A 25,151-nucleotide genomic window follows, 5' to 3' on the forward strand; every position below is an offset into this window, starting at 1 on the left:
GGTTTCCTCTGGGAGCTCCAGTTTACCCCACAGTCCAAAGACTTGCGGTATAGGTGAATTAGAAAAACTAAATTGACTGTAGTGTATGAATGTGTGTGTGAATGAGAGAGTGTGTACATTATTTTGTGTGAATATAAACATGGATTAACATAAAAAAAAACATTTATGTTGTCCAGTAAAATAACTTTATCCTAGGTTTACAGAGCTTTAATAGTAAGGTTGTGGATTAAGCACCTATTTCTCAAACAAAAATAAATATATAATCTACACTATGAACACAAATAGCTCCAAATAGTAGTTTAATTTGTCGCATTTTTGATCAGCATCATGAACTAATGATATTTGACCAAATTGACCCCCAACAGTGACTCCTGCTATATGAGTCAAATGGTGTAACCAGTTACACCCCTTGACATTTCAACTTAAAATGAAATTTGACAGGCATTATCAATAACATCTATGTAAGCACATGGGCTTGGTGGGAATATTTCAAATTTAACTTTTAAATATAATACTTATTTTTATAATATTGAACAATTATCAGTGCATTTCTGGGGTCTTACCATTTGACATGCATATCTAAGAATAGCTGACCATACCTTAAAAAGGTCAAAGTATCTCACATTTTAAGAAGAGTTACTAACCTTTGCATGCAGCAATTAGTCTTATCAAGAGTTCTTCTCTGTGATCCAATTTCCTGTCTAACTGTTTTGTGCACAATATTAACAAAATGGCTCAATAAATGGTGGTTACACCATCTTGACATTTCAGAAATTTGAGGTGACAGACAAAATTCCCCAAATGAATTATAATATTTATAACAATTGTGCTATATTTACCTTTACATCAATGATGAGATTCTATAGTTAAATAAAAATAATGCTAAAATAAAGCAGCGTTTAAACAGAAGTTCTTTTAGGCAAAATATAATAAATGTTGGCTTGGCGGATTACTGACATGATGAAAATCAGGGAAAATACAAAACAATTGTATAAAACATTCAATAAAATTATTATATTTAAAAATGCACATTCAAAATATGCTAATATAATAATAAAAACAATAATAATAATATTAATGATGATAATAATAACAATATTAATGATAATAAAAAAACGAAATGATAATAGTAAGAACTATAATAGTAATAATGATAATAATAGCAACAACAACAATAATAATAATGATAATAATAATAAAAAATATTAATAACAATAATAATGATAATGAAAATAACACAAGGAAAAATAAAAAAAATAAAAATAATGACAATAATAATAACAATAACATCAGCAACAACAATAATGTACTTCGTGTGTGTGTGTGTGTGTGTGTGTGTGTCCGTGACTCTGCGTGTCTGAGTATACGTGTCTGTATGATGTATGTTTATTATATATGTGTAAGTACTCACCTGCATGTATATATTTGAGGATATGTATAAAATGATTATTTATGTTTAGATATCAAACATGTATGATACAAATTATATAAACATTTAAATGTCTGTGTAACCTTCAGATCTGCCTTAATCCTTCATCGCGTACATTCAACAAGCTACTGGAAATATTCCTCAGAGATTTTCCCCACCCCACCCCTAAACCCAACCATCACAGGAGACTGTGTGCAGCTTTACTCTCAGATTAAACTCATCCTGTAGGATTTATAAGCATTTTGAGAAATGAGGACGTCACCAATGTCCTCATATTTCACCTCCTTTTTGTAATACCCGTGTCATACCCATGTCATTATACAGGTTTGTGTCCTGATATGTCACAAAAACACGTACACACACACCTTTATCCTCTTCATGTAAGATCCAGTGTGTGATATAGAAGTCAGACGATGCTCATTAAAAACTAAACGTGACATTAATATTAAAATACAGTGTCCGCAGTTTGCGTGAAGCGTGTGGATGTGCTGTGGAGCAGATTCTCCATTCTCAGAATAAATGACATGCTTTCCTCACACCGTTTCTCCAGCGTTTTCCATCCTCCTTTGTTCCCTCGCAAAATCAATATGCCTGTGGAAGAGAGGAAAAATGAGCTGCCATATTTCTCCTCTGCTTATGATCGGAGGTTTGAGGAGATTCGGCTGCAGATGAGAAGTGGGACATCTTTAAATCCAGCTCATTTAGTGCAGCGCGCTCGACACAATTAATTACAACGAGTCTTTACACTGCGCACGTATATACACTATGCACTCAGTTATCTGTCCTATTCATTTTACAAGGTTATTTAGACATATAGGCGGCATGGTGGCTCAGTGGTTAGCACTGTCGCCTCACAGCAAGAAGATCACTAGTTCGAGTCAGTTCAGTTGTCATTTCTATGTGGAGTTTGCATGTTCTCCCCGTGTTGGCGTGGGTTTCCTCCGGGTGCTCCGGTTTCCTTCACAGTCCAAACACGTTGGTTTTGTTTTTTTCGGGGGAATTGATTAACTAAATTGGCATTAGTGTGAGTGCGTGTGTGAGTGTGTATGGGTGTTTCCCAGTAATATGTTGCACTGGAAGTGCATCCGCTGTGTAAAACATATGCTGGAATAGTTGGTGGTTCATTCCGTTGTGGCAACCCCTTATAAACAAGGGACTAAACCGAAGGAAAATGAATAAATTAATGAATTTACACATTCGTCATCAGAGTCTGAATTAGAGGTCTGCATCGCAGGACCCGACCAGATTTCTTGTGGAGCGGGAATACATTTCCGAATAAAGCGCGAGAGCGGTCGGTAACTGCTGTCATTTTTGACTGGAGCAGCTGGTCTATCAATATCGCACCCGACTCCAGAGCGAGCGAGCACGCGTATGTATGTGTGTGAATTTAGCTTGTTTATTGCTGTCTATAGCCCCTTTCACACATACACAGCTTTCCGGAAAATTACCGGAAAGGTGTGTGTGTGTGTAAACAGGCCCTTTTTGTAAATACCGGTAAATTTGTTCTGGCTATTTTCCGGGAAGAGAAGTTGTAACATTACCGGTAATTTGCCGGAATGCTGCGCTGAGTGAACGCAGAAGGAAGATTGGCGGAAAGAGCGCGTGCACGTCTAGAACGTGCTGACATGAGACGTCTGCTTTAGCCAATCAGAACAGTCAGACGCATTCACGTCCGTGCGGTTTATGAGAATAAAAGCCTTTGAATATTTCTCCAGACACATTTAGCTGCTAGAAGTTAGTCTGATAACGTTCTTGATGCCAACAGTGTAATTAATTATCGATAAGATGCTTATGATAAGCCGTTGTTTGTTTACCTTAAAGCTTTGCGTGTGCCCATGATGAGCACCAGCACACACACATATCATGTACATCTCGACATGCGAAAGCGTTTCTCTATATGTTTTCATCAAAGTTGTTCAGAACACTGATCATCCACAGAGGTTGTGATGCAGTCAAATGTTTACAAACACAAGCGCAGCCGTTTAGAGCTCATTTCTGGTGAATGATGTCAGAATTTACCGGTATTTTGGAGTGGATGTGTGAATGCTCTTTTCTGGAAAAATTCCGTAACGTCCTCGCCTGTGTGAACAGCGCTTTTTTTAATTTACCGGTAAAGTCGTTCCGGAAATTTTCCATATATTTACCGGTATCACTGTGTGAAAGGGGCTTATGTGTGTGTGTGTGTGTGTGTGTGTGTGTGTGTGAATGAGAGAGAGCGTGATGCTGTCCGAGTGTGTGCCACTTGCTTGGTGTTGTGTGTGTGTGTTTATACAGACAGCCTAAAACAATGCTGTCTGGACTCTGTATAGCTGGGTGGTTTTCGGTTTTGTCAGACATCCCAAGTCTACTGGGAGTCTCTCGCAAATGCATAGAAATTCCCGGATGCCCGCAAACCAATGATAATCTCCTGAAAATCGCGCATCTCCCAGCTCTGCTCTTCAGGTATGTCACGCGTTACTCACCCCCACCGCTCTTCAGGTACATCGCACGCACACGCCCCCACTGCTTTTCAGATACGTCACCCACCATCACCATTACCCCCCACCCCCCTCCCCCTTGTTTTTTTCCCTTTCTTCCCATTCTCCCGCTACCTCCCGCAAATCATCTCTGTCTCCCCCGGAAGTCACTTTTCACAACTTGGGATGTCTGGTTTTGTTCAAGCTGGATATATTCACACACTGCTGACACACGACTATTTAAACCTCCTATAAAAGTGATTTCTGCATGACAGGTCATGACGGAAAGGACAAGATCTCGGATGCAAGCAGCTGAAATGAGTTTCCTTCACAGGGTGGCAGGGCACACTCTTATGGTAAGGAGCTCTGTCACCCGGGAGGAGCTCGGAGTAGAGCCGCTGCTCCTCCACATCGAGTGAAGTCAGCTGAGGTGGCTTGGGCATCTGTTTTGGATGCCTCCTGGACGCCTACCTAGGGAGGTGTTCCAGGCATGTCCCATTGGGAGAAGGCCTCGGGGAAGACCCAGGACATGCTATGTCTTTGTCTATCGGCTGGCCTGAGAACGCCTTAGGATCCCCCTGGAGGAGCTAGAGAAAGTGTCTGGGGAGAAGGAAGTCTGGGGTTCTCTCCTAAGACTGCTGCCCCCGCGACCCGGCGCCAGAAAAGCAGCAAAAAATCATTGAATGAATGAATGAAGGGCTGTATCCGAAACTGCATACTTACATACTATACAGTACGCTAAAATCAGTATGTGAGAAAAACCCGGATGACTTACTACTTCCGGCGAGATTCTGAAGTCCGCATTACATGCAGGCTGCGCTATCCCATGATGCCCCGCGAGAGAATCTATGAATGGGACTGAAGCTACGCAACTGACGCAGGTAAGTCAGGTGACCATGACAAAATGGCGGATGTAGTACGTCAGAATTCCATTCATACTTTTCACATTCATACTGTATAGAACGTACTTTTCCAACGGCCAAGTAGTACATTTAATTCAACCCAAGCTCATTCTGGACACGTAGCTCCGCGGACGTTTTTGGAGACCGCGATTTACGTGGCCGGAGGTACGTAAGGCCACGTTTAGTTTTTTTCGCCGGCTGACAGCTTGCCTCCAAGTGGAGGGCTTTCCCGATGCAACCAGTTTGTCCGCTTAGCTCACAGCATTGCGTCGGCGGAGCGGAGGCCCCGGAGGAGGAGGAGGAGCCGGCCGTGGGGACGACGACCGGGATCGAGTCCGGGAACATCGGTTCCGGAAATCAGGTAAGATGAAAAACAGAATCCGAAAAATAAGGGCGAGAACGCGGCGGGATCTGAAAACGCGGTCGAAATCGAAGACGAGGGCTTTTGCTTTTTTTTTTTCTTTCTGGACGACTTTTGCAAACCATCACTTGGGTTTAGGGAAGGAGGAGGAGGAGGAGGAAGAGGAGGGCGGCCGGGTCGGCCGATCTGGCGAGAGGGTGCTCGCTGCAGAGCCATTTGAGGAGAGCTGAGCTCCAGCGAGGGGGAGCATGAGCTGTCGCTCCCCCTCCTTTAAGCTGTTTTAATTCGTACAACAACCCCACCCCTAACCCTACCCCCAGTGACATCACTCGTAGAAGAAGTGCAAAAAAGGTGGAGCTCAAGCTCAAGCTCCCCCTCGCTGGAGCTCAGCTCGCCCAAATGGCTCTGCAGCGAGCACCACTTGGATCTGGCGGCTTTTCGATCGAGAACAGCAGCGGGCGCGAACAGCGCGCACTCCCGAGAGGCGCCCGAGACGCGAAAAAGGGCACACAGAAACAAAAACCGCTCGAATACGTACCTCCCGGGACGTAAATCGCGGTCCGCAGAAACGTCCGCGGGGCTACGTTTCCACAATGAGCCCGGGTTGGTTTAATTTGAAATGCAGTACTGAGTAGTAGGCAGTTTCAGACGCAGCCAAGGTCTCCTTTAAAGCTTGGATAATTGACTGACCAATATGCCACTCTTTCATTTTTCTTCATCAAATAAGTGCATCATACTACTTGTATGTAGTGCTTAAAGTGCACTTAGTAGTAAACACTCTGCTTGCACTATTCATACAGTCATCAAAACATAGATGAGACGCTTCATTCATTCATTTTCTTCAGCTTAGTCCTTATTTCAAAGGTCGCCACAGTGGAATGAACTGCCAACTATTCCAGTATATGTTTTACAATGCCTAAGAGCTTGATTAGCTAGCCCAGGTGTGTCTGATTGGGGTTGCAACTAAACTTTGCAGGACACCGGCCCTCCAGGATTGAGTCTGGACATGCCTGACATAATGTATAATATTACAGTTATCACTATAGTTATTACTACAGTATGCTGCAGCATTCATGAACAGAGTTGTAAATAGTATCATGTATGCATTAATGCACTTTAATATGGTTGAAAAACACTAGTCTTTTTAAACATGTGCGATGACATGAAGCAAACATGCTGTTTTTTTTTTTATTCCTCAACTAATGTCATTTTGATGGACTCGTGGGCGTGACTCTTCTCTGTTCTTTGCTCCCATTGGCCAGCAGCTCTCCAGCAGAGTTTGATCAGAGCCTCTGATTGGTCGCTGGAGCTCCAGTGGCAGGCTTTATCAGCTGATAGAAGGTAATCAATTAATCCCCGCAGTGATTATTGTGGACAGGCTCTGATTACGAATGACTCGTTTCTGTCAACATGAGATAAGAGCACAGGATCATCCCTCATGCCCACAGAAGAGAGCCCGACTGCACGACCCGATCCCATCAGCATCTTTTTAAATTTTTTTATTTTTATTTTGCATTTTGTATACAATGAAGGTGGCACGGTGGCTCAGCGGTTGGAACTGTAGACTCACAGCAAGAAGGTCGCTGGTTTGAGTCACTCGGTTTGAGGCATTTCAGTGTGGAGTTTGTATTATATCGTATAAATTATAGTATCTCCTACACTGTTAATGAATGCTTCAGTATACTGTTGCATTAACAATGGAGATCTAATAAACTAATACATTCTGTAGTATACTTTAGTTTTTATTAAAGTAAACTGTGGTGTATTGTAGTATAAGTTACACTATATTTGTAGCAAACTACAGTGTTAGCTCACTTGTTTATGTTACTATAGTTGTTGTGTTACCATAGCAACTGTGGAATCACCACAACAGGTCAATTACTAGTCGTGTTACTATAACAACTGTAGAATCGCCTCAACAGATCAATTACTAGTTGTTCTGTTACCATAGCAACTGTAAAATCACCACAACAGATCAATTACTGTGGTTCTGTTACCATAGCAACTGTAGAATCGCCACAACAGATCAATACTGTAGTTGATCTGTTACCATAGCAACTGTAGAATCACCACAACAGATCAATTACTAGTTGTTGTGTTACTATAACAACCGTAGAATCGCCTCAACAGATGAATTACTGTAGTTTTGTTACTATAGCAACTGTAGAATAACCAAAACAGATCAATTACTGTATTTGTTCTGTTGCCATAGCAACTGTAGATTCACCACAACAGATCAATTACTGGAGTTGGTTTTAAGACCGACATGCGAATGTGAAGGTGGAATGTTGGCTCAGTGGTTGGCACTGTAGACTCACAGCAAGAAGGTCGCTGGTTTGAGTCACTCGGTTTGAGGCATTTCAGTGTGGAGTTTGCATGTTCTCCCCGTGTTGGCATGAGTTTTTTGCAGGAGCTCCGGTTTCCCCCACAGTCCAAACACATGCGCTATAGAAGAATTGAATAACTAAATTGGCTGTAGTATGAGTGTGTGTGTAAATGAGTGTGTATGGATGTTTTCCAGTACTGGGTTGTGACTGGAAGGGCATCGGCTGTGTAAAACATTCATTCCGCTGTGGCGACCCCTGATGAATAGCCGAAGAAAAATAAATGAATAAATGTATAACAATGAACAAACAAAGGCAATAACAGAAAAGGAATGCAACAATAAACCGAAAGAGAAAAAAGTTAAGAAATGAAAAGTATAGGGGTCTACAGCATTCACCTGCTGAAACGCACACTGGAAGCTGATTAGAAAACAAGAAGATGACTATTAAAGATCTTTATTAATAAAACATGGGTTTATATTTATGTAAATTATATGAAATTAATAATTTAATTGTATTTTATCAATATCTAACACTACCCCAACCCATAATCTACCCTCACAGTAATGTAAGAACAGTAATTAGAATGAGAATTATTTATATTACTTATTCAATTACTAATTAGCCTATTTTGTATTTTATTAGCATCTACTCCAACCCTCGATCCCTCACAGTAATGTAAAAACAGTATCTATCTATTATTATTTATAACCTATATTTTTTACAAAATTACCCATTAAATTGTATTAACATCTACCCTCACCCTTACAGTAGCCTAAATATAAAAATAGTTTTAAAATCGATTATATATATATTAAATTGTATTAAATTGAATTAAATAGTATTTTTTACCGTACACTCCAACCATCATATAATAATGTGTGTGTGTGTGTGTGTGTGTGTGTGTGTGTGTGTGTGTCTATATATATAAAGTATATATTTAAGTATATATTTATAATATAAATATATACTTAAATTATATATTTAATTAAATTATCCAATAAATTGTATTAAATTGAATTAAATTGTATTTTTACTGTAAACCATCACATATATATATATATATATATATATATATATATATATATATATATATATATATATATATATATAATATAAATATATAATTAAATTATATATTAAATTAAATTATTCATTAAAATGTATTAAATTTAATTAAATTGTATTTTCTACCGTACACTCCAACCATCATATAATGTAAAAATATACATTTTTGTTGTAAAGCGTCACAAAAACACTGCAATATTAAAGTGAGTATCCGCAGCTGTATCCCTTCTAGACTTCACCAGTCAAACTGGGCCAGATTTCATTGCGTTTCCATAGAGATTCCAGATATTTTTGTCCTAATACATTCAGACGCTCTTCCTGTCAATGAGAGGAGCGCGGGAAACACACGAGGAGGAGGAGGAGAACGCATCGAGTTTGGCATTCAGCGCTACTGTAGGGCCTGTTGTGTGCAGAATAGAGATGAGACAGCTCACTATGAAACACAGAGCTGACTGCACGGGCAGATCAATATCCATCCTCAATATGCGCTGTACATGTGTGGGCATTCTCATCTGTGGCTTTGAGGAAGACAGCATCAAGCATTTCAGTTTTCAGAGGGATATTTGCGCATGCATTTTAACAAAAGCGTCATTGTGTTTGCGGAAACAGCGCATAAATGCATGAATGTTAATGTTTAATTAGTATATCATCGAATGCGTGCATCTATATTAATGCACTGTTAATGCAATGCGGCTTTTAGCACAGAACTATTTTAAATTTCAGTGTGCAAAATAAAAAAACAGATGGGGTAAAATGCAAAATGGGCCGTTTTCTTTCTCTCTTTCTCCTCTCTGTAGAATTGATCGACTATTCCTTCTCAATCCATCTCTCCGTCTGTTTCTTAGCAACCGGCGCGCCAATGAATTTAAGGCCTGAGATGTTTTATGATTTTATTTATTTATTTATATGCATATATATACTTTTTTTTTTTTTTTTTTTTTTTTTTTACAAAAGAAGCGTCCTGCGTGTGTTGTTGTTGATATAGTGATAATTATAAAGAGTGCATGTTTGGACTGCTAAAGAGCAGCTTTCGGGAGCAAAAGTCATTGATCAGCATGCATATTTCATAATCTGCAGAGGAAAATGCTAGCGGATCAATTGGGTGTCATTCTTTATCAGCACCTGTTCGCCAAATGTCACACTATTGAAGAGAATCTTGATCGGAAATTATCTAACATAATAATAATGACAATATTAATGAAAATAAACAAATGCAACTATTGCATTGCACACACAAAAAGCACCCGACAATAACAAAAATCAAGCTCAAGCTCATATTATTTATTTACACGCGCTTTTATTTATGTTAGCTCATTTGTATTTGATCAAATAAAATGTTTGCATCGTTTAGGGTTATGAAATGGCAACTGCGTCAGAATTAAACCCGCGCAAATAATAACAATAACTTACGTATGCGTGATGTCATATATGCATATGCCCTGCAGGTATACCAGAGAGAGTTAAAGGCATTTGTCTTATTGATCGCTGCCACAGTCGTGTTTGAATTATGAATTGATGCAGATGCAGAATCCTCAGGCCTTAAGCCAAGATGTTGTCCTTATTACGGGAAAATAGCTTATTATTATTATTATTATTATTATTATTATTATTAGACAATTCGATTATAAGAGATAGCACAGTTTAATTATTATAGGGAAAAGGTGCATTTTATTAATTTATTTTAGTATAATACTTTTAATTTATATAAAATAAATTACAATAAAATACTAAAACGTATTTGACTGAAAACTTTATATTTTATTTCATAGGCTATTGGATATTACATGAGATACACAGCAACAATCAATAATTATAATTAACTATTGTTATTACTACCACTAGTAATAATATTAATAATAATATTGTTATTATTACTACAACAAATAATAATACTAATGATAATAATAATGATAATAATAATAATTAATTATTGTTATTTACTACAACTGATAATAATGATAATAACAACAACAACAACAACAATAATAATAATAATGATAATAATAATAATAATAATAATAATAATAATAATAATAATAATAAAAACAATAATAAAATAATAATAATCTAAGTAACCGGCGGTTGTGATTGGATTATTATTGTTTTTTATTATTATTGATTATGATTACCGTCATTATTGTTGTTTTTGTGAAAGAAAAGTGATGATTACTATGGTAAAAATTTATATTTCATACTTGGAGACACGCGGAGTAGTTATATTTATATAACAATAATAATAACTGTTAACCTAAGTATTATTGCCTGCAGCTGCAGATATCGTTGGTTTTACTAGGCTATTAATAATACTAAACCTGCAAACATAATAATAATAATAATAATAATAATAATAATAATAATAATAATAATAATAATAATAAAACTAAAAACAACAACAATAATTATAATAAATTGTTGTTTTAGTTTTACGAATAATAGCTATTTTTGATTAGTCTAATATTCTTTAAATTTTATTTTCAATTTGAGATTTTTTTCACTGGCAATTTTATTCATATTAAATATTTTAGCAAACTTCCAGGACACTTTAAACACAAACAGTATCATATTTTGCATTCTCAGAATAATACCAGCTATTTATACGGCTTTAATAATGCAATGATCCTAATTTAAAGCAATTAGTGCCGTAATAACACATTTAACAGATCTTTTCAGATAATTCTCATTATTAATGTTCTGCAAATTTCTCTTATGAAATGAAGTGTTTAAAGCGTACTTTATTAAACACTAAATCTGTTTGGATAAGCGTTTAATTATCGGCGTGAGAGAGTTTGTTAGAGTAATAAATGCTCTTTATCTGCTGTGTTTCAGAGAAAAGGAATTTACACGCGCACTTGTCGATCAGGTTTCGCCTTATTTCGTGTTTCAAGAGCTTAATTTGCAACGTAAGACCCAAAATCTGTGTATTTCCATTGACCTAAAGGCTATTGATTTCCGATCACATCGATAGCGGAGGACGAGGGTCGTCAATCATTCCTGAAGATCTGAAAACATCCGCGGAAAATCATCCCGACAATATTCTGATAGAGTAGAAAAACAAAGTTGAGTGACAACCTTGGAAATATAACTTTATCAAGACAGAAATATTTATGAGAAATAATTTAGCAGAAGCCGAGGATGGCATTAGTAATATTTTTATAATGCATTTGTTAAAGAGCGTATACACTTTTACCGAAATCTATAAGGTTTTAATATAAGAATTCCCCAAAACACGCTCAAATAAAATATACTTTATATTAAGTTACTTCTTTTTTCAGCTAAATACGCACTTTATTAAACTTCGGAAATGGAAAAATGTGTTATATATAGACCTATAATAACAACAACAACAACAACAACAACAACAACAACAACAACAACAACAACAATTATAATAATAAACTATTAACTAGGCTGTATATATATATATATATATATATATATATATATATATATATATATATATATATATATATATATATATATATGTATATACACACACACACACACACACACACACACACACACACACACACACATATATATATATATATATATATATATATATATATATATATATATATATATATATATATATATATATATATATATATATATATATATATATGCTTCTCTTCCATTTGAGAAATAGTATAATTACTAAAAAACATTTCGATTAAATTTAACTCAGCATTGCTAAAATATAAAGCATATTTATTGTCGTATAAAACACGTAAACGTGTATAAAAACTACCCTAAGGATTGTTAAAGCTTGTGAAAGTCGTGGAGACTCTCTGCTTCTGATGCCTGACTAATGTCATCAAAGTCCCCAATGAACGCTATTCATTATATTTTATTCTTATACAGTCTAAAAGATCTAAACAACTGTGCAACACGAAGATCTTAGGTATAAAAACGTAATTTAATTAAACAGCCATGACTTAAGGTATCAAAAGTCCTAATAATATTTGAAAATGTATCAACAAAGACAATATAAAATAAAAAATAAGCATTAATAAATAAAACAATTGCTATTAAATTCATTTAAAAACGCAATTGCAGCAATGTGGTTTCCTTTATATATTTTACAAAGCCAAGAAGTTAAAACTAACACACAAATAAGTTTATTACTACAACACATTATCAGACAGACCGCAACAGGCTTATATTGTACAAACGGCTGGGTTATTTCAACGCAATTTTGTGTTAAATACAGACAAAACCAATTGTTGGGTTATTATTATTATTTTTTAGTTAAATTTATTTCAAGGCCTAAACTTTACGTTTAAGTTTATCCGTATTTTACACAAATTTATTTGAAATAACCCAGCGTGTTTTGCAGTCTAAAGATTAATGCACATTATAATCGAATGTTCATTTATTATTATTATTATTATTATTATTATTATTATTATTATTATTATCAACATCATCATACATGCATCAAAACTCACTCTAACACGCTGAAAACTCAAAAAAAAAAAATTAACTAAAAAAAATTTAACAATGCTGAGTTGATGTAACTAATAATGAATCAAATGTGGACAAACCCGATCATTAAAACGCGCACTCTTAAGAAATGCTGCGTTATTTAAACTCAAATATGGACTAAATTTGGTCATTAATTTTATTAAAAAATAAATTAACCTAGCAGCTGGGTTAGTCCGTATTTCACCTAGAGTTGGGTTAAAATAACCCAGAATTTTTTAAAAATTGCGTCATTTAAATTAACCAAAAAAATAACTACAAAAATAAATACAGAATAAAACTCAATGTCGGGTTTGCTTTTAGAGTGCGCAGCATGCATTACTGATACCACTAAATATATGATAAACATTCAAACTCACTAAATACATATACAAAATTATTATACAATAAATATAAAATAATAACACAACGTCGGGTTTGTTGTAGAGTGTACAGCATGCATTACTAATGCAACCAAATAAATGCAAGCTTGCACAATCATGCACAAAACACATGCACACACATTTAAACGTTAGTTAACATATTACATTACATTTATAAATGCATGCATGAACGCGCAATTATTACAGTGCATAAAAAAATGTCTCTAGTCACTTACTCTCTCTCTCTCACACACACACCCACACACTCACACACATAGCGGTGAATTAAAGGCAAGAGCTCGTGAACATCCATCACGCCGGTGCTCAAGCAGCCGATACTGGAGCTCCAGAGCCGCTTCGGAGCCGCACACAGTAACCGATTCACTGCTGGCTCCAGAAGCGTAATTTATTTCCGATAGAAGTGCTCATCAATAGCAGGACATTAAAGCGAGGAGACACAGAGCTCATTTGTGTAGCGTTGACTAAGACAGCTCTAAAGTGAGGCCATTACTTCTGCAGGCCTACACACATCTGCTCTACACTAACTAAAAGCACAAGGCTAAACTGCAGAGATAATTACCGCGCGGCGTATGAAGATGCAAACTTCGAGACATTACTCAGAGTGGTGCATGCATTTAATATCATTGGGGGAAGTTGTGAAAATGTGTTTACTTTTTTATAAGAGTTGAATCTAAATCAATCCAGAGGCATTTTAGGGTGAGTTAAAATGTCATTTAAATGCAGTTGAACAAATTAAGCAGAACGGGTTTGTCCGTGTTTGATCTAATGCTGGATTTTAGAGTGGTTAATTTAAGCGAAGCATTAAAGATATGATTTAATACACTGTAAAAATGCTATGTTGTCATAACTCACTGTTGGCAGTTTCTAATATAAAAGAAAATGCAAATGTTAAGATAAACTGAAGGCCGAGTAGTAGTTCAGAGATTTGCGTATTATTTACAAAATGCTGGGTTGTTGATACTCAATGTTGGGTTATGTAAACAGTTTCTAAACTATTAAAAAATGAAAATCTTCAGAGAAAGTGAATACTTCATAGACATAATACATTAGCTAAAGGCCAGATATAGTAGTTCAGAGATTTACACATTCATTTCACACATAAAAATTGCTGTTATAACCCAACATTGGGTCAAAGTGCCATTAAAAAAATGCACTGCATTTGTACAGTATCAATTATATACAGCAAAACAATGTTAAATTTACGTGATCAGAATGTCGCATACAATGCATTAACACATGAATATCAATCAAATTATTATTAATGCATCCACGAAAACAAGTCTGTGAGTGAATATGATTAAATAAATATGATTTAAAATGATTATATAGCTGTGGCTTTACCGCGGATCGCCGAAGCTGCTGCTCCATGCCTTGCGTTCATTCTTCTCTGCACCAAAACTTTCTGACCTACGCGCCCCCCCCCCTCACCCCGGGTCAAAAAACATAATTAATCAGTGTCAGTCAATATATTGATCATATTTATCAATGGCCACCCAAAAGGAACTGCACGCTTTTGGTGCCAGCGCTCTGGGAAAGCTGAACACGGCTACCCGACAGAAGCACTCCTGCCCCGGTGGAGAGCTTCATTTACACTGTATATTAAATATAAAACTGAAGTAACGCTTCTCTCTTGATGACTTGTTATCAAAAAAATCTAATGCACAATTACATTTAGTAAATTATATTTTTGACCACCAGTGTTTGTCTTTTGAATATAGTCTTTACAGAAAATCTAAACATTGCACATTTGAAAAAATAGGCCTCTTATTTATAGTTTAAAAAGATAAGTAGCCTTTACATTCATATATGAAGGTTTATATTTATATTATGCATATTATTGTGTTTATAATATGCGTCATGCTAGCTTTGCAATGCCTTATTTTTTAGATATGATGTTTTGGATCAATATTATAGGCCTTTTAATACAATATTAAATAAATGCACATTTAAAAATGTGCGAAGAGTATAAAAATACAAGCATATACAATTGCAAACATACATGGTTATATATAGCATGCAATGTACTTCTTGTGATGTTATGAAATTAGCGAAATGTGTAGCCTATCATGATTTTAGTTAGTCGTATGTTATAAAAAATAACAGCAGAATATCTAGAATAACAAAAAACGACTGATGTAAAAAGTATATACATATATATAATACTAAATATTACACAAAAATACCAAAATACAAGTTTTTATTCTATATTAAGAAGGCTTATCGAGCTGTTTTCACTTTAAGAAGAGAAAGTGAACTTATATTTACGCACCAGCGATAGTAGAACAGGCGAGACTTCAGCACCGCGGCCAGCGCACGTCACACACACACACACACACACACACACACACACACACACACACACACACACACACACACACACACACACACACACACACAAAGCCAGACGCGCGTCCCGCCCCTCAGCAGACGCGCTGTTGTGCCGCGGATGATCCACACGCGCACTGACCGCTCCGCGATTTAACCGGACAAAACCTCCAGCACACCATGTCGGACTGAATGCACACTCTAAAAATCGATGGATTGGTTTTAAAATCGTTTCCCGGGGAAAATACGGTCTTTTGCGCGGGTCAGGAAGGCGATCTTCCCTTCGCATCACGATGGAGCTCACGATGGAGAACATTGGAAACATGCACGGCGTCGCGTCGCACGGCCAGCCAGGAGACCTGATGAATTCGTCGCACGGGAGACCGCCGTCGGCTTCGCACCGGAATCTGGTCTCCCACGGCCGCTCGGCGATGGTGTCCAGCATGGCTTCGATTCTGGAGGGCGCCGGTGATTACCGGAGCGACCCCGCGCTTTCCGGACACCTGCATCCCGCTATGACCATGTGCGAGTCGGGGATGAGTTTATCGAACACGTACACCACCCTCACACCTCTTCAGCACCTGCCACCGATTTCTACAGTGTCCGATAAGTTTCACCACGCGCACCCGCACCCGCACCATCACGCCGCGCACCAGCGGCTCGCCACCGGGAACGTCAGCGGGAGTTTCACCCTCATGCGGGACGACCGCGGCCTCGCTTCAATGGGAAACCTGTACGGCCACTATCCTAAAGAGATGTCAGGCATGGGTCAGCCGCTGTCCCCGCTATCCAACGGACTCGGCTCACTGCACAATTCCCAACAAGCGCTATCCGCGTACGGACCCGGTGCGCACATCCCCAATGATAAGATGCTTTCTCCGGGCGGCTTTGAATCACATGCGGCGATGCTTTCCCGAAGCGAGGAGCACCTAGCGCGGAGTTTAGGAGGGCACGGGCATGGGATGATCTCCAATCTGAATGGCATGCACGCTCACGGGCATCTGCACACCCCGGCGAACGGCTCCATGCTGGCCGACAGAGAGAGGCACGGCGGCGGGCCAGGGCAAAGCGGCGGCTCGGGGCAGGTGGAGGAGATCAACACCAAAGAGGTGGCGCAGAGGATCACGGCCGAACTCAAGCGCTACAGCATCCCCCAAGCCATTTTCGCCCAGAGGATCTTGTGTCGCTCGCAGGGAACTCTGTCGGACCTGCTGCGCAACCCGAAGCCCTGGAGTAAACTCAAGTCCGGCCGCGAGACTTTTCGGCGCATGTGGAAGTGGCTGCAGGAGCCCGAGTTCCAGAGGATGTCCGCGTTACGGCTTGCAGGTAAGTCTTCCTCACATCCTCAGACGTTTTTAGTACGAAAAATAATAACAAATTATACATTTAAAGATAAAGTTTTGATAGAAGAAGCGTTTTCGGCCGCGCAGAGAAGGTGTTAATGGTTGCATGCATGTTCAATATTCTTCATGGAACCACACATGACAGAAATAACATTTATACTCAGGAGAAAATAGATCATAATTATGGCAGTTTTGTAATGTTATTATTAATATTGTGTGTGGATGTGTGTTTGACAAAAAAGGTCTCTCTAAAACAAGTTTATTTAGTTAATTATATTAATATTTAATTACAGAAAATGGTTTTAGAGAGGTCTTTTGCCATTTCCTTTCATTAATATATACGTGAATTTAGAAACAAAAGTTTTTAATTTGTTATATTTGATATATATTGAAGTCAGAATTATTAGCCCCCCTAAATTATTAGACCCCCTGTTTATTTATTCCCCACTTTCTGTTTAACGGAGAGGAGTGTTTTCCAACAGATTTCTGCACATAATAGTTTTAATAACTAATTTTTTTTGCCATGACGACAATTAGGTTATTAGGTTAACTAGGCAAGTTTTGTATAATGGTTTGTTCTGCAGACTATTAAAAATGTAGCTTAAAGGGGCTAATAATATTGACCTAAAATTGATTTTAAAAAAATTAAGAACTGCTTTTATTCTAGCCGAAATAAAACAAATAAGACTTTCTGCAGAAGAAAAAATATTATCAGACATACTATGAACATTTCCTGAATCTGTTCAACATCATTTGGGAAATATTAAAAAAAGAAAACAAAATTTAAAGGGGGCGAATAATTCTGACTCCAACTGTACATCTCTCAATATAGAGACTTTTGTGTTTCAGACTGGGTTATTTATAAAAACCTAAAAGTAATTGATCAATATGAAGATTTAGCACATTTTCCATTAAAAGCGATGCAACAGACACACATCTCTGTGTAAAGACAAATTCACACACTCTAACTGTAATGCAAAGCTGCTCAAGCAAAAGCCAAACTATATTTTTTATATTTTTAATGTTGAATATCTGCGTGTGTGTCATTTATTAATCTGATGCTGTTCAGAATATTTGTGCTTCCAAAAGTGGCAGAATAAGATCACAAATACACACATCATATATTTATGAGGACAAATATAACCATATAATATCACTGGAATGATAAAATACTACAGCAAATGTGCTTGAAAGAAAAGTTTTGCACAATAATAATGCATTTATTAACAATGTTTAAATAGACTATATTTGTAAGGACAAAGACATAACTGCTTGCAAAACTACTAAGGCAAATGTATACAAGGACTACAAGTTTTGCACAATAATAACGCATTTAAGCACATTCTGATGGTGGAATATCTGCATTTGTGTTGATTACAGCTGCACTCAATTCAATATTGTTAAACATTGGTCACACTTCACAATAAGGTTTCTTTAGTTCATATATTTACTAACATGAACTCATAATGAACAATACTTGTCCAGCTTTTATTAATCATAGTTAGTCAATGCATTATTAACATCCAAATTCACGTCTGCTGGTTAATGCACTGTGAGCTAACATGAACTAACAATTAAGAAGTACCGCAATAAATGCATTGTACATTGTTTGTTCATAGTAAATACAATAACTAACACAACTAATCAAATCTAATTGTAAAATGTTACCTCTATACATTATAAACAATCAAAAGAGACCTTATTTGCTGGGATTTAGAGTCAGTTTTCTTGTCTCGGTGTGGAAAGTGTGGATGTGTTCTGCACTGGATGACCATCAAACACTAATGAACCATTCGCTGTAAGGGGCTGATAATATATATAGTGCATGAATAGTGCATTTATTTCTATTTCTGGAATATCTGCGTGATAAAATGTTACCTCTATACTTTATAAACAATCCAAAGAGCCATCATTTGCTGGGAGTTAGAGTCATTAGAGTCAGCTTGTGTTCATGTGGTCTGGACTGGATGGCCGTCAAACACTAATGAACCATTCGCTGTCAAAGGCTGTAAAAAAACAACAAAAATAAAAATAAATAAATAAATGTACATAGTGCATTAATAGTGCATTTATTTCTATTTCTGGAATATCTGTGTGTGTGTCATTTACCAATCAGATGCTGTTTAGAATATTTTGTTTTCTAAAAGTGGCAGAATAAGATCATAAATACACTCATCATACATTTTTAAGGACAAACATAACAGTATAATGTACCTATACTTGGAAACTACAACGTTTTGCACAATAATAGTGCATTTATTTACTTTTTAGATCGTGGAATATCTGCATTGTGTGTCACTTTGAGATCACAAATACGCAGATCATATATGTGTAAGGACAAAAACACAACTGCTTGCAAAACTACTAAAGCAAATATATGTTTACAAGGACTACAAGTTTTGCACAATAATAACGCATTTAAGCACATTCTGATGGTGGAATATCTGCATTTGTGTTGATTACAGCTGCACTCAATTCAATATTGTTAAACATTGGTCACACTTCACAATAAGGTTTCTTTAGTTCATATATTTACTAACATGAACTCATAATGAACAATACTTGTCCAGCTTTTATTAATCATAGTTAGTCAATGCATTATTAACATCCAAATTCACGTCTGCTGGTTAATGCACTGTGAGCTAACATGAACTAACAATTAAGAAGTACCGCAATAAATGCATTGTACATTGTTTGTTCATAGTAAATACAATAACTAACACAACTAATCAAATCTAATTGTAAAATGTTACCTCTATACATTATAAACAATCAAAAGAGACCTTATTTGCTGGGATTTAGAGTCAGTTTTCTTGTCTCGGTGTGGAAAGTGTGGATGTGTTCTGCACTGGATGACCATCAAACACTAATGAACCATTCGCTGTAAGGGGCTGATAATATATATAGTGCATGAATAGTGCATTTATTTCTATTTCTGGAATATCTGCGTGATAAAATGTTACCTCTATACTTTATAAACAATCCAAAGAGCCATCATTTGCTGGGAGTTAGAGTCATTAGAGTCAGCTTGTGTTCATGTGGTCTGGACTGGATGGCCGTCAAACACTAATGAACCATTCGCTGTCAAAGGCTGTAAAAAAACAACAAAAATAAAAATAAATAAATAAATGTACATAGTGCATTAATAGTGCATTTATTTCTATTTCTGGAATATCTGTGTGTGTGTCATTTACCAATCAGATGCTGTTTAGAATATTTTGTTTTCTAAAAGTGGCAGAATAAGATCATAAATACACACATCATACATTTTTAAGGACAAACATAACAGTATAATGTACCTATACTTGGAAACTACAACGTTTTGCACAATAATAGTGCATTTATTTACTTTTTAGATCGTGGAATATCTGCATTGTGTGTCACTTTGAGATCACAAATACGCAGATCATATATGTGTAAGGACAAAAACACAACTGCTTGCAAAACTACTAAAGCAAATATATGTTTACAAGGGCAACATGTTTTGCACATTAATAATGCATTTAAGCACATTCTGATGGTGGAATATCTGCATTTGTGTTGATTACAGCTGCACTCAATTCAATATTGTTAAACATTGGTCACACTTCACAATAAGGTTTCTTTAGTTCATATATTTACTAACATGAACTCATAATGAACAATACTTGTCCAGCTTTTCTTAATCAAAGTTAGTCAATGCATTAGTAACATCCAAATTCACGTCTGCTGGCTAATGCACTGTGAGCTAACATGAACTAACAATTAAGAAGTACCGCAATAAATGCATTGTACATAGTTTGTTCATAGTAATAACTAGCACAACTATATAATCTTAAAATGTTACCTCTATACTTTATAAACAATCCAAAGAGCCATCATTTGCTGGGAGTTAGAGTCATTAGAGTCAGCTTGTGTCCATGTGGTCTGGACTGGATGACCATCAAACACTAATGAACCATTCGCTGATATTATACATAGTGCATTAATAGTGCATTTATTTCTATTTTTGGAATATCTGCGTGTGTGTTATTTACCAATCAGATGCTGTTTAGAATATTTTGTTTTCTAAAAGTGGCAGAATAAGATCATAAATACACACATCATACATTTTTAAGGACAAACATAACAGTATAATGTAACTATACTTGGAAACTACAACGTTTTGCACAATAATAGTGCATAGATTGTGGAATATCTGCATTGTGTAATTTTATAAGTGTCACTTTGAGATCACAAATACGCAGATCACATATTGGTAAGGACAAAAACACAACTGCTTGCAAAACTGCTAAAGCAAATATATTTATAAGAAACGTACATTTACAATTACATTTAGTCATTTAGCAGACGCTTTTATCCAGAGCGACTTACAAATGAGGACAAGGAAGCAATTTACACAACTATAAGAGCAACAATGAACAAGTGCTGTAGGCGAGTTTCAGGTGTGTAAAGTGTAAGAAGCAAAACATTAGTAATTTATTTATTTATTTATTTTTTGTAGTTCAGTTAGCGCTGGAGCCAGAGAGGGAATTGCAGATTAGGAAGGGAAGTGGAGACTAAATAGTTGAGTTTTTAGTGGTTTCTTGAAGACAGCGAGTGACTCTGCCGTTCTGATGCAGTTAGGGAGTTCATTCCACCAACTGGGCAGATTGAATGCGAGAGTTCGGGAAAGTGATTTCTTCCCTCTTTGGGATGGAACCACAAGGCGACGTTCATTCACAGAACGCAAGTTTCTGGAGGGCACATACATCTGCAGAAGTGAGAGCAGATAAGAAGGAGCAAAGCCAGAAGTCGCTTTGTAAGCAAACATCAGAGCTTTGAATTTGATGCGAGCAGCAACTGGCAGCCAGTGCAAACGGATGAGCAGCGGAGTGACATGTGCTCTTTTAGGTTCATTAAAGACCACTCGTGCTGCTGCGTTCTGGAGCAGCTGAAGAGGTTTGATAGAGTTAGCTGGAAGCCCGGCTAGTAGAGAGTTGCAATAGTCCAGTCTGGAGAGAACAAGAGCTTGAACAAGGAGTTGAGCTGCATGTTTAGATAAGAAGGATCGGACCTTTCTGATGTTATAGTGTGCGAATCTGCACGATCGAGCAGTTCTAGAAATGTGGTCAGAGAAGTTTAGTTGGTCATCAATCGTTACTCCAAGGTTTTTCACCATTTTGGATGCAGTAATGGTTGCCCCGTCCATCTGGATTGAAAAGTTATGATGTAGAGTCGGGTTGGCAGAAACTACAAGCATTTCCGTTTTCGCGAGGTTAAGCTGAAGATGATGAACTTATACGTAATAATATTATTTTTATTTCCATTTTTCATCATAGAGTATCTGCATATGTGTAATTTTCTGATGCTGATAATTATATATACTGTATATATTTTTCTTAAAAAGTGGCACTTTAAAAATCCCAAATACGCACATCACACATGTTTTGCATACACAGCTATGCAAAACAAATATGCTCATGAGAAAATTTTGCACAGTATTAGTGGATTTATTTTCATTTTTGATTGTGGAGTATCTGCATTTGTGTCAATTTTAGATATAAAGCTACAACTGCATGTAAAACTACTCCAGCAAATGTGTTTAAAAGAAACTTATGCACAATAACAGTGCATTCATTTCCATTCATGTAATATCTGCATTTGTGTAATATTGTGTAAGATTAGATACAACTTTAATGTTATTACACATGTACAAGTACAAGGCAAAGACATGCAGTTAAGGTCTAACCTGCAGTGCAACAGCAGCAAGTGCAGGACACAGGTTATAAAGTGCAGTTATAGAAAAAAAAACATGGTGATATTTACAGATGGATGTTCTATGAACATATTATTCAGGCTGTGTTAACTATGAACAGAGATTTACAATAAATTAATATATGTAGAGGTTGCTATTATTAATTAGAGGTATGCAGATAGATATGAACATACTGTAATTACAAATGTACATGGGCAGTAGATATGTACAGTTCAGGATGAATTAGTGCAACGTAGTGTGATTAATTTGTGCAATTGTAATTGTGCAAAATAAATAATACATAAATGCAGTGTTTATTGGCTGTGTAGGTTATGAGGAGAGTGTGGGGGCAACAAATATTATAACATATACTGTATTTTTAAGTGTCACTATAAAAATCACAACTACACACATCATACTTTTGTAAGGAGAAATAGAAATACGCAACTGCATGCAAAACTACTTAGAAAAATGTGCTTATAAGAAACGTATGCACGATAATAATACATTTATTTATATTTTTGATCATGGAGTATCTGCATTTGTGTACTTTTCCAATCTGATATAATTTAGAATATATTTAAAGATTCACTTTAAAATGAATAAAATAAATACACATATATTTGTGAGGACAAATACACAACTGCATGCAAAACTACTCCAGCAAATGAGCTTAAGTAAATTTTGCACAATAATAGTGCATTTATTTCCATTTTGATCATGTAATATCGGCATTTGTGTAATTTACCAATTGGATACTGTTTGGAATATATATATACATATCACTTTAAGATCAAAAATATGCACATCATTTATTTGTGGGGACAAATACACAACTGCATGCAAAACTACTCAAAAAAGGTAAAAGGTGCTTATAAGAAACTTATGCACAATATTGCTGCAAATATTTCTATTTTTGATCCTATAGTATCTGCATTTGTGTAATTTTTTTACCAATTTGAATATATATATATATATATATATATATATATATATATATATATATATATATATATATATATATATATATATATATATATATATAATATTTTAAAATTTTAAAAGTGTCACTATAGGATCACAAATACACACATTATATTCTTATGAGGACAAATACACAACTGCATGCAAAACTACTCTGGCAAATATGCTCATGAGATTGTTTTGCACAATAATAGTGAATTTATTTTTGTTGATTGTGCATTATCTGCCTTTGTGTACTTTACCATTCTGATACTGTTTAAAAAAATATATATATCTATATATATGATGTGTGTATTTGCAATTTTATAGTGGCACTTATATATATATAAGTGTATAAATATAAATATAAAACTTATAAATATATAAGCACTTATATATATATATATATATAAAATAAGTGCCACTATAAAATTGCAAATACACACATCATATATTTGTGAGGACAGTTACACAACTACATGCAAAACTACTCTGGCAAATGTGCTCATAAGAAACTTACACTCTATTAGTGCATTTATTAATATTTATATATTGGATATTTATATTCTAAACGGCATTAGACTTGTAAAAAAGTACACAAATGCAGATACTCCATGATCAAAAATGGAAATACATGCACTATAATTGTGCAATACTTTCTTATAAGCATGTTTTCCTCAGTAATTTTGCATGCAGTTGCGTATTTATGACATTATAGTGACACTTTTTAAATATATATGTTTAAATTATATATATATATATATATATATATATATATATATATATATATATATATATATATATATATATATATATATATATATATATATATATATATATATATATATATATATGGTAGAAGTCAGAAATATTAGCCCCCCTGAATTATTAGACCGCTTGTTTATTTTTTCCCTAATTTCTGTTTAACGTATAGAAAATTTGTTCATCGCATTTCTAATCATAATAGTGTTAATAACTCATCTCTAATAACTGATTTATTTTATCTTTGCCATGATGACAGTAAATAATATTTAACTAGATATTCTTCAAGACACTTCTATACAGCTTAAAATGACATTTAAAGGCTTAACTAGGTTAATTAGGGTAACTAGGCAGGTTAGGGTAATTAGGCAAGTTATTGTATAAATATATTAATATATACATATATTATATATATATTATATTATATTATTATAGTCAAAAGTGTCACTATAAGGTCACACATACACAACTGCATGCAACACTACAAAGGAAAACATGCTTTGCTTATAAGAAAGCTTTGCCCAATGATATGCAGTTTAGAATATAAATATCCAGTATACATATATATATTAAAGTGTCACTTTGAGATCACAATGCACATTACATAATTGAAGATAAATACACAACTGCATGCAAA

General features: G+C 35.7%; 1 protein-coding gene and 1 long non-coding RNA gene across 4 annotated transcripts in view; one reads left to right on the plus strand and one right to left on the minus strand.

Annotated features, from left to right (window-relative positions):
* The first annotated feature begins 15,826 nt into the window (after window positions 1-15,826).
* onecut3b (one cut homeobox 3b) overlaps window positions 15,827-25,151 on the plus strand; it is a 72,932-nt gene continuing 63,607 nt past the window's right edge. The window contains exon 1 of one of the 2 annotated variants that reach the window (XM_087241721.1): window positions 15,827-17,056. In XM_087241721.1, the coding sequence (XP_087097847.1) occupies window positions 16,024-17,056 (1,033 nt within the window). In that variant the 5' untranslated portion in view covers window positions 15,827-16,023. Of the gene's footprint in view, window positions 17,061-25,151 lie in introns of both variants that reach the window. The other variant, XM_087241720.1, reaches the window with a different exon arrangement.
* LOC147846592 (uncharacterized) overlaps window positions 18,952-25,151 on the minus strand; it is an 83,113-nt gene continuing 76,913 nt past the window's right edge. The window contains exons 1-3 of one of the 2 annotated variants that reach the window (XR_015479228.1): window positions 20,900-21,020; window positions 20,037-20,164; window positions 19,398-19,964 (exon numbers count right to left, since the gene is read on the minus strand). This is a non-coding gene — a long non-coding RNA (uncharacterized LOC147846592). Of the gene's footprint in view, window positions 19,080-19,397; window positions 19,965-20,036; window positions 20,165-20,899; window positions 21,021-25,151 lie in introns of those variants that run through there. The other variant, XR_015479227.1, reaches the window with a different exon arrangement.

Source organism: Danio rerio, chromosome 2 (assembly GCF_052040795.2).
Source record: "Danio rerio strain M-AB ecotype USA chromosome 2, GRCz13ab, whole genome shotgun sequence".
Taxonomy (NCBI): domain Eukaryota; kingdom Metazoa; phylum Chordata; class Actinopteri; order Cypriniformes; family Danionidae; genus Danio; species Danio rerio.